General features: G+C 39.7%; 1 protein-coding gene across 1 annotated transcript in view; it reads left to right on the top strand.

Moving 5' to 3' along the window:
• Positions 1–2267: 2267 nt before the first annotated feature.
• UBL3 (ubiquitin like 3) overlaps positions 2268–11037 on the top strand; it is an 83656-nt gene continuing 74886 nt past the window's right edge. Inside the window, exon 1 of the mRNA XM_012474131.3 lies at positions 2268–3366. Coding sequence (XP_012329554.1) covers positions 3325–3366 — 42 coding nt within the window. The 5' untranslated portion in view covers positions 2268–3324. The remainder of the gene's footprint in view (positions 3367–11037) is intronic.

The raw sequence follows: 11037 nt of genomic DNA, 5'->3' as shown, positions 1-11037 counted from the left end.
TCCTGCTGGACACAGCTGAACTCCTTTCTACAGCCTTCCATGTCACCCGCCTGAGCTGGGAAGCAGAGAGAAAAGACAGAGTGGAAAAATCTGCAACTGTGTCCAATAATGTTCCCTCATGCCTTAACAATGTTAGGGATGAGTTATAATGAGTTTTATTGAGAATAATGTCTCAGCCTTTCTTAGAAGAGTAATTGGAAACACAGCGATTTTTGAAAGACATGGCCTTTTGTAGAGGTGGCAGTGGTAACCTGTAGCAAATAGCAACATCATGTGGCAGAAATGCCAAGGCCTTGGGTTGGCAATGGGGGTCATCACATGCCTGTCCATAGGGCTGTGGAAAAGGGGCAGAGGAAGTGTGAGTTGGTGCTTCAATACATCCTGTCATCTTATGCTTCTTGCCTTTCTACTTACAGTAGCACTTAGGCCTGTCAGTGCCATGGCCAGGGAGGTCATTGGATAAAAGTTGGAGTCAAGGGTGTGGTGGAGGGACTAACTCTGTGAGTTAGAGCTTTCAAAATGTGCACCAATATTCTTTCTGAGCTCATTGGTCAATGGAAGCATTTTCACCTGGCCTTATTTCTTGGAAAGCTGGTGGAGGGCTAGGGGACTCTGGTTGCTAAACATGGCAAATCGGCAACCAAATAACAAAGTCCATGGAAAATCATGTAACTATGGACTCGGAAATATCCAGACAAAGTCCTGAAGCCTAATCAAGGTGAGATTTGGGCCTCTCTTCTCTTCTGCCCTTTGGTTTTTTGGAGAATTTGATCTATCTTCTTCAGGGTGGTGTTGGTCCTTAGGAGTGTTTGGAATTTCTCCAGCCAGGCTACTCAACAGGCAGGTACTCTAAATGTCCTGTGAGTTTCTGTCTGATGAGAAACCCAACTGGAGAGATTGCTGTGGGGAATGACATAGGCTTCTAGACAATGAGCTCCCCAAGGACAGTAACCGGATTCTGCCCCTTCCAACAGCCCTATGGACAGGGATGTAATGACCCCCATTGCCAACCCAAGGCCTTGGCATTTCTGCCACATGGTGTTGCTATTTGCTACAGTGACTCACTTTTAAACTCCTAGTGCCTAGCAGAGTGCCTGGCTCACTTGTTTGCTGAATGAGAGAATGAGTAGTGACATTTCCTATCAAATGATGCATTATTATTTACAAAGTGATTTATTTCCCATGCATGACCTCATCCTCACAACTACCCCTACTTTACCCCTGAAGGTAGGCAAGACCATTTTACAGATGAGGTCACATAGCTGTAGGTTGGAGAGGTGGCTTTCAGACTCTAAATCCATTAGGATTTATATATAGGCGTCATATTGAGACTGCCGTTTCTCAAGTACTCTGTCAAAGGACTAAGAGAGATATGAATAGGGATTCAGTAGTCGACCTCAGATTTAGGAACAAAATGCAGAAATCACAAATGCCCATCTGAATGGTCTCTCAAGAATGGCATTATTTTCTCCTATTTGCTAATCACTGCAAGGCATATAGGTTTTCAATTACATTATGAGTTACATAAAATAGAATTTAGGGTCCAGATGGGTAAACTGGTGAATCTCCATGTAGTTTGTAGTAGCTATTTCCTGATACAGTTTTGATATGATAACACTGTTGTATGTAATAGAGTTTTGGTAATTTCAATTAAATAGATTGTAGCTTTATGGCCCTGGGTCTTCAAGGAAACACATGTTCAAACATTCTCATCGCTTAATGAGATCCTTGTTCCTGTTGAACTTCAGTGACCTTATCGGAAATCAATGATTCCTTTTGTTCTTCAAAATGTAATGTTGAAGAGACCTAGATGAAATCACTCTACAAAATGCACTGAGATTGCAGGATGTGGGGAGTGTGCTGTAATTAAAATGAATGATTCTGCTTGAAGGTACAGCATATTTTAGCTCCGTGTGCATATTGTGCATAAGGGAATTTCTCTATGCAGAATTATTTTCTCCCAACAGTTCTCATGATCACAGCACTCCTGGTAGCAGGTATCACCTAACTCCCGGGCAGCAGCTTGTTCAAAGCAAGGGAAGGGAGCTTTCCTTTCCTCACAACTGTTGCTATGGGGGGCGTGGCTTCGGAGCCGGGCGAGACGCGTTCGGTGGCTCCCTCCCCCTACCTTCGTAGACTACACTTCCCGTGATGCTCGAGGGTGGTCTCCGTGGTGACGCACTTGGTGTCCGTGGAGGGAGGACGGGGACGGGGGCGGCGGCTGCACGGGGCGGGGGGAGTTCGTGCTCTCCCCGTTTCCCCTACTCGCGCTGTGGCAGCCGCCGCCGCCATGTTGGTTTGAGAGGCGATGACAGGAGGCGGCTGCGGCGTGTGGGACGGAAAAGTGGAGAATTAGGAGGAGCAGAAACAAAGCTCTGAGAGGAAACCCTTGCCGGGCTGAGGAGAGGGAGGACCCGGCCTCTTCCGGGGACCAGCCGAAGTCGGCGTCGCCCGGAGCTCGCGAGGCCGGGGAGGGGAGGGAAGGCGGAGACCTGGGAGGCGGCGGCGGGGGAGGCGGAGGCAGAAGAGGATCGCTGAGGAGCCGGAGGCTATGCGCCCCGACCCCCGTTGCTGCCCGGAGGCGCCCGCGGCCTGAGCCCCGAGGGGCTGTGGAGTGTTCCGATCGGCCCCAAGCACCCCCGCGCTCTCGGTCCTTCCCGCTCCGGGCTTTCGCTTTGGTTCCCAACTAGTTAAATGCCCTTGAGCGCGGGTTTCCGCGGCCCGGCTCTCCGCCCCGGCGGTGCGAGTTGAGCCGTTTCCCCGCGCCGTCCGCCCGGCGCCCGGAGAGCGGCTCCGCAGGGTCCGCGGCCGGCGTCCGGCCACCGCTCGGCCGCCACTCAAGGGTCACGCGTCGATGTGTAGCTACATAGTTATCTATGTACATCCACGCTGGGGCATTTTTCTCCTGCTTAATGAGGACTTGACTCGGGAGCGAGTGTGAATCATTGCCGGGGCTGGGAAAGAGGAAGGCGGATTTAACCCCCTCCCACCCCGCTCCATGTCCGTGTGTCACTCGGCTCGGTCCACCTGGCGCGGTCGGTCCTGGGGCTGCTGCTGCTGCTGCTGACGACGACGACGACGACGGGGGCTGCCGCTGCTGTCCCAGGAGTTTCCTCCTGCTCCGGCCACACAGCTCCTGGGGATTGTTTCTCTTCGCACCAGAACCTCGGCCTGGCCGGCACTTTGGCCCCGAAATAACTTATTTTGGGGGGAGAAAGCACATCACGAACCAGTCAGAATCTTGAAGGTTTATTTCTGTAGCTTGAAGACTTCTGCTCTTTTTTGTTTGTTGTGTTTTTTTTTTTTTCCTAAACATCTGGGTATATGTCCAACAGCAAGATGTCCAGTAATGTCCCAGCGGATATGGTAAGTGACGGATAAGTTATGACACTCTGATTTAATTGTGGTTTCCAATCTTGTTTAATCGGAAAGACGGCAGGTGTGGGGCAAAGGTTTGCTGGGGACTGTCGAAAAGCCACCGTGCTGAACGATTTGGAGAAGTTGCAGCTTCTGGTTTCCTCCTTTTAGAAAGTACTGCTTTTAATATGGGTTCTCTCATTTGGTCGTGTTTTCTAAGTCATTGAAGACAGTGGAGAAGTAGGGAAATGGAACATGGTAGCTTGAGGGGACAAAACATCTCCCTCTTTGCTAGAAGCCTCCCAACAGTAGTATTTTAACGTTTCTGAAAACGTCAGTGACAGTGGGCAGAGCTGAGGACGGGTGTCCCTACGAGAGAATTGGTAGGGAAACGGGAATCTTGCTTTATGACACAGACGAGATCATCAATGCAGTGGGGACGAACTTGATATTATTCAAGAACAGTGATGCACATCTCTTCAAGAAAAAGTAGATTAGAATTTGCTGCGAGCTTTTTGAAATGTCGAAACACGGACGGCAACAGAAATATTAAGATATTCTGGGATTTTCACAAACGTAGGCTGACCCTGTATTGGTACTTATTATGAGTATTCCAGGGCTTTTTAATGCCAAATATTTATTAATAGTAGATTCCATATTAGACAAAAAGCCAAGGAAACATAGTATGGAGCCTCGATCACTGAGTGTTGAGAACTTGAAACAAAAAGTACTGTTGTTTATTGACGCTTTTTGTTTTGTTTATAAAGGTTAAGGTTGTGAGTATTGACTAACAGTAACCGTGTAACCTTACAGTGCTGGGGGCTTGGTTTGTATGAGTGTGAAATTACACTTTGCAGTCCTAAGGACAAACATAATGCAGTTAATTAACAGGAAGAGGAATAATCCTGTTTATGATAGAATTGAAGTTAATGTAGTTGTGCTCACATATGTTAACATTTGAGTGTTTGTGTATTCAGTGGAAAAAAATTGAACTTTGCTGATGATTAAATTTTATTTTACTTAAAAAATAAAAAATAAAAAAAATTTTTTTTTTTGAGACGAAATTTCACTCTTGTTGCCCAGGCTGGAGTGCAGTGGTGCCATCTCGGCTCACTGCAACCTCTGCCTCCCGGGTTCAAGCGATTCTCCTGCCTCAGCCTCCCAAGTAGCTGGGATTACAGGCTCCCACCACCACGCCCGGCTAAAAAAAAAATTTTTTTTTTTTTTTGTATTTTTAGTAGAGACAGGGTTTCACCATGTTGGCCAGGCTGGTCTCAAACTCCTAACCTCAGATGATCCACCCATCTCGGCCTCCCAAAGTGCTGGGATTACAGACGTGAGCCACCGCGCCCAGCCTGCTGATGATTAAATTTTAAAACGCCAGATGTTTCTATAGGAGCAAACCTCATATACAGATTTTATAGCAAAAATTAAATGATTCTAAATAGCTTACTTTGACCTTGATTTAAAAGACATTTTGCTCTTGTTTAATTTCCCATTTAATGCAAAGTGAAACACAGGGTTCTGTCTCTTAACAACACTGTTCTTTTATGTCTTCGTAACAGCCTTACACTCTCCTTCCTGAGTCCTAAAACTCGTGCATTGTCCTTTTAGTTTTCGCGTCTCTCCTGGTGTGCACACATGAAATAGCCTCCTGCCTGGTTAGGTACGGTTGGACCAGGTTTCCTCCACACCGCCCTTGAAGTTGCCGGGAGCGGTCTCTAGACAGAGCTGGGAAATGCTATTTCCCTTGTTTGATGAGTGATCTGTGGGTTCATTGCCTCGAGCAAAGATGTGCTCTCCCGAAAGCCTCCATTTTATATCATCAAGCACAGTGCAAGATAGGTTAACCCTAAGTACCATCTATTCTCTCTTGGAGGTTGGAATGAAATAGATGTGTGTTATTAAAACAGTGCCACTACTTCCTTTAGGTCCAATGAAGAAAAGCTGGAATGTGCGTAGCATCAGTCACAGATTGAGATGATTTGGGGAATACTGTTTCCAAGTCAAAGAGAGGATTTGGAGGCTGATGTTAAGATCAGAAGACTGGGAAGTAGGCGCAGGGTTTTGTTAATATGAGCAATTATAAAATACAACAATTTGTTTGTTTTAGGCTGTATGTTAAGGCCTTGATGATTCTGTGGTGCTTTGAGATCCCTTGATTAAAGGTGATATGCAAGGGCAAAGCAATATTATGTAATAAACATACAATACCTTGATGATGCTATTTCAGAGTGGGTTCTAAGGTACAGCACAGCTTTGATTGTTCTGAGTATGTTTTATGTCTTGTTTTCTAGCTGTTCAGTTGGTTAGAGATTAAGATTTTTTCTTTGTGAAAGTCTTATAAATGTTCATTTTCTCATTAACTTTGCATTTTTACTTAAGAAGTGTCATCGTTTGCTATATGCCTAGAATTCTCAACTTTTTGAAATATAACATGACAAATATTGGTTAGAAGTTGTTGATTAAATGCTTCAGAATTATTAAACTCTATATACCATTAATAATTGACAATTGATTTAAGTTTACATTCATGATGGAACAAATTCACCAATCTAAATCTTTAAGAGCTCTCACCACTAGCATGGCAAGGCAAAGCTAAGGATATATCCCTTGCAGCATAACCCTAAATTGATCAGGATATGTACTGTTACAATCCACTAAACTTGCCTTTATGAATAAATACATTTTTGCTAGATGCAGTAAAATGTTAAGCTTTCTCTTTGTTGACAGTATGTGCTATTTAGAAACAAATGTTACACTCTTACTTTTTGTTGGAGGTGTCATTTCTATTGAAGTCAATCTTTTATGTGTTAATTGTGCTTGTCAGATGTATAGGAAAATCCTGTTGGGGAGATGGGATGGGGTGGTGAAAGTACAATTTCTGTCATATTTTCAATAGAGATAATTTATTCTCAAATTACAATAATTGCTAAATCAATTGATGTTTTTGGCAAAGTCTTTTTATGGCCATGATTATGACTTACTTTAAAAATTGATTTTTTAGCATTGGTTTTTGTTTTGCTTAAACTCACATTTAATATTTATTTTTAAACATCCAGTAAATTTTTGTGTTTAGCATAAGGAGTCTCATTTTTAATAATCCAAATGTCAATATTTTGGATGAGGGAGTGGCACCCCTAGTGAATGGATTTGCTGTACCCTTTAAAACATAATTTGTAGTTGGTACTTTTACTACATTCTGTAATATATATGTTCTATAAATATTACAAGTGTATGTATTTGAAATATTGTTTGCTAAGAGTAATTGAGTTTGAACTAGATTTAATAACATCCTAGTGTAGTAGCTTATTTGTGAAAAAATCTGAAAATATCTAAACGGAATATCATAATATGTTATATTTAAATGATTATTTTTCAGCCAAGATCATAGTTCATGATGTGGCAATATTCGTCATTTATAGTTGCAGTGTGACTTACGTTAACCACTGTAGGTTTTCTTCAAGAAAATATTTACTGCCTATGTTAATAATAAGATGTAAAACTGGGCAGCAATGGTAATTTTGTTTTCTGGATTGATAAAGTTATCAGGAAGTACATTCTTGTTTTTATAAGAGTATTGTATGCAACATTTAGGCTACTATTTAGAGCTTTGGACTAAAATTATACTTTATAGTATCTATTACATTGAAAACTTCAAGAGAGAAATTGACATTGTGAGAATAATGGCAAAGCAATTTTGTAATTCGAAACATTTTAGTTGATACAGCAGTTAAAGAAAAGCCCTGTATCTTTAACAACTGTTAACGTAGAAATTATAACAGAAAACAATTTGTAATAGGAGTTAAATGAGATAATGACAATTCAAGTTTTTTCCAGTATATTTTAGGTGCTTAATGAATATTTTTATTGTAGTTTTTGTTATATCACTTCCATTCATGGAAGAATTATTGGAGCCCTCTTGTGGACAGGAAATTATTACTAAAATGTATTTCCTTTCAAAGTGAACTTGTATCACTTTTCCAAGTTAAAGTAAAATGACATGTTGAATACACTAGGAGAAAATGCCATAAAAGTAAAAGGCCCAGAAAATAGAAAATTTTTAACATTGAAAGAAGTATACTGAGATTTAATGCCGAAGGACTTTTTCCTCTTTACTTACAGCTCCTTTTTATTTTTCTTTCTTTTCCTAGATTCTTTTTTCAGGTTTAAGTTGAAGGGTATAAAGCCACAGGTTAGATAAGTACTGTTTATATATATGTGTAACTTGAATAGCTTAATAACTAATATATTAAGCATTGAATGTTTTCTCTAAATTTTTACTTGAATGTATCTCATATTTGGTATTTTAAATTAGACATTTTTATTAAGAAAAAATATGACATTGCTTCCCTCAGCTTTGAATTCCTTCTTTCTATCCCTGAATCCTACCCCAGCTTGTATCTGAAATGGTCTTTAGTTCGTTTTAGGGCCACAGTGATCTTTCCTTCCTGGAAACCATTTTCCTTTAGTGCTTTTGACATTCCTCTTACACAGGTAACAAATTTGTATGGATATAGTATCACATTTATTTCACCTCTGATAGTTCTTAGACATTCAGAAATCGTTGAGTGACTTTCTTGACTCAAAAAGTATTACTGTCTTTTTTACTTATGGAAAAAGTAAATATCGTTCCATACTAATAGTCGTGTTAAATATGAAATCTGTAATGTCTGCTTTTATTATCACTTGGAATATGAAAACTATATTTGTAGTATTAAAGCTTAAAGTTATTTTAAATTAGGGGATAAAATACTGATGGGACTCATAGTTTTCATAATATAGAACAGTAAATGTATTCTAGGAGACTGAAACATATACTTAGTAAGTGTGCTCTTTGATTTTCTAAGTCTTATTCTGGGAGGGAAAAATGGAGTGAGACTGTAGAATTCATGGTAACCTGGAAACCTTGATAATAAGTTGTTCTGAACTAGTAAATTTTCTGAATACTTGGAGGTTGAGTTTTAAAATAGCCCAGTCTGACAATTTTGGATTACCATTGTATTTGCTTAAATGAAATATACTATGTATAATTTAACTTATTTTTGGTGGCTTAGAGCTACAATTTGAGTAATATTGATTGCATTCAATCAGTGTTTATTGGGTACCTGTCTCTGTAATATAGTAGAAGTATTCACAGGTATAAGCTGCAACTATAACACCCTGAGCATCTAATATAGATTGTGAAGCTTTATGCCCCTGTACTAGATCAGTAATTTACAAAGTAAGGTGAAGCAAGTAAATTTTGAGGTGTGAGAAGTAAATGTGAGAACTTTTATTTGTTTATTTTGTGCCCCAAAAGGGAGAAGAATTGAGCTTCTGTATTCATACTACATGAATTGGCTGTGAGGTTTTCCTATGTCCACCCACATTCAGGTGCTCATGGAGAGTGTGGTTTGCTGAGGGAAGATGTGTGAATTCTGTAATGTAGATGCCAACAACAGCACCATGAGTTTCTCAGAATTTTTCCAGTTTTTTTGTTATATAGTCCTTTTAAAAATACTTTTTAAAAGAAGAATCTATGATACTTTGTATTGAGATGGAGACGGGAACAGAGGTTTGCTGTCAAAGCATTTAAAAGAATTGTAGAACTCAAAGATGAATCACATATTTTTATTACAAAAGATGAGAGTTCTGTATGCTCTTCTTATCCATGACGACAAGAGGCTACCAAAAATAAAAATCAGCAGATATTTTTGAGAAAACAATCTAGTTGCCACTTCAAGGCAAAATCGACATTTTAAACAGTAAGTGAGAAAAAACCTGATTTACAGAAGAAATAAAAATTATGGAGAGAACATTTTGAAAGCCTGTTGAGGTATTTCCAATCTGTTGAAAATCTTCCTTACGATGAATTTTAATTGACTTTGGACAATTTACTGGAAAGCCAAACATTTTAGTTTGTAAAGATATCTTATTGCAGTCAGGAAAAAGAAAATTTTAATAACATTGATATCAGGTAGCTGACTTTGAGTAAAAACATTTACATATTTGGTGATAGAATGGAAAAGTAATATGATTTAGTAAGTTAGTAAGTGACGTGTTCTTCTATATAGATCTCATCTTTGTAAGATAAGCTTTTTAGTTATGACTTATAACAGCTGTTAAAACCAAGTGTCAAAATACATTGAACTTCACAAATGGAGAAAGTAAGATTTTAAAAAATAGAGACATATTTAGTAATAATGCTCTCAATATGTTAATAGTAATAATGTTTTTAGTGATTGGAAGATTAATACAAATTAATATTTAAAATAGTTGGTAGTTAAAATAGTAAAAACAAAATTTTAATCTTTTAATTTGTTTTATACTATATGTGTGTTTATAAATGAATACACATATACTCTAGGTATGTGCCTCAAGTATTTTATATTTGGGATTTTCAGTCAAAAAAATTTAGAAGCCACTGCATTAGGTAAAGATATTATGTCTTGTGCTTGATAGTTACGAGTTTTCTGTTTCCTGCCTTGTTGAGCAGCTGTTTATTCTATGATCAGTGTGTCTTCTTATTCTATTTACAGTTGCTGGTTTTAATTTGGTATGGGTATGGAAACCATATTTCCCAAGTTTATTAAAAATAGTATATGTTTAAAATGAACAAATGGTGTCTGAGTAGGATTTTTAGGAGTAACCCCACAGTAAAGTGCTTGATCTTTTATTTCATGGACTTGATTGTATCTGTTTTGGTTGCTTAGAATTCTCTTTATTTGGGGGCTAATTTTCTGGTTGCTAGCTATGTTTTGCAGAGATGTAGATTCTTGATAGTAAAGAATTGGTTAGGTGATTAAAAAATAAAATTACGTATGTAACTTTACTTTGAGCTCATAGAGGAGAGAGAACTAATATTTGTTGTGTACTTGCTAATACCAGGCAGATGCTTGGCATTTTGCATTATAGCATTTAATTTAATCCTTACAGTGACCCTGGGTAAATATAGTTGGTATATAGATAAAGAAACTCTTAATGCCCACCAGGTGAAGACCACCAGGAATGTATCTGTAGGGAAACAAGTTAGGTTGACTGGTTTGCAGCTAGGAAGAGCACATGCTAGAGGAATCCTGCCAAGTGTCAGTAAAAGAGAGTAAGAGGGCTGGACCTGTAATCTCAGCATTTTGGGAGGCTAAGGTCGGTGGATCAGTTGAGGTTAGGAGTTCAACAGCAGCCTGACCAACATGGTGAAACCCCCATCTCTACTGAAAATACAAAATTTAGCTGGATATGGTGGCAGGTGCCTGTAATCGCAGCTACTCTGGAGGCTGAGGCAGGAGAATAGCCTGAACCCGCGATGTGGAGGTTGCAGTGAGCAGAGACTGCGGTGAGCTGAGATAGTACCACTGCACTCCATCCTGGGTGACAGTGAGACTTTCTCAAAAGAGAGAATGGGAGGAGTTTTCAGTAGGGTTTGTTTGGGCTGTGCTGGAAGAGGGGGTACTCCTGGATTGAATGCTATCATACATCAAGTGGATGTGGGTTAGTAATTGGGTCTCTCAGCCATCTTTGTTTAGGAGACAGGATAAATGAAGGGGACTTGGGAAGTCATTGATGAGAAAGCACTAATCCCAGAAAGGGAGATTGTTAGTCATTTTGGAGCTGTAGTGTTGCTGAGGGAAAAACTTTGTTACCTGTTGGTCTCCTCTGTATCTTTCAGATACCACAGTCTGATTATCAACCAAGCTCATT

Source organism: Aotus nancymaae, unplaced genomic scaffold (assembly GCF_030222135.1).
Source record: "Aotus nancymaae isolate 86718 unplaced genomic scaffold, 86718_ANA_hifiasm-v0.15.2.pri h1tg000043l, whole genome shotgun sequence".
In the NCBI taxonomy this organism is placed as follows: Eukaryota; Metazoa; Chordata; class Mammalia; order Primates; family Aotidae; genus Aotus; species Aotus nancymaae.
This window is presented reverse-complemented; position numbering and strand designations above follow the sequence as displayed.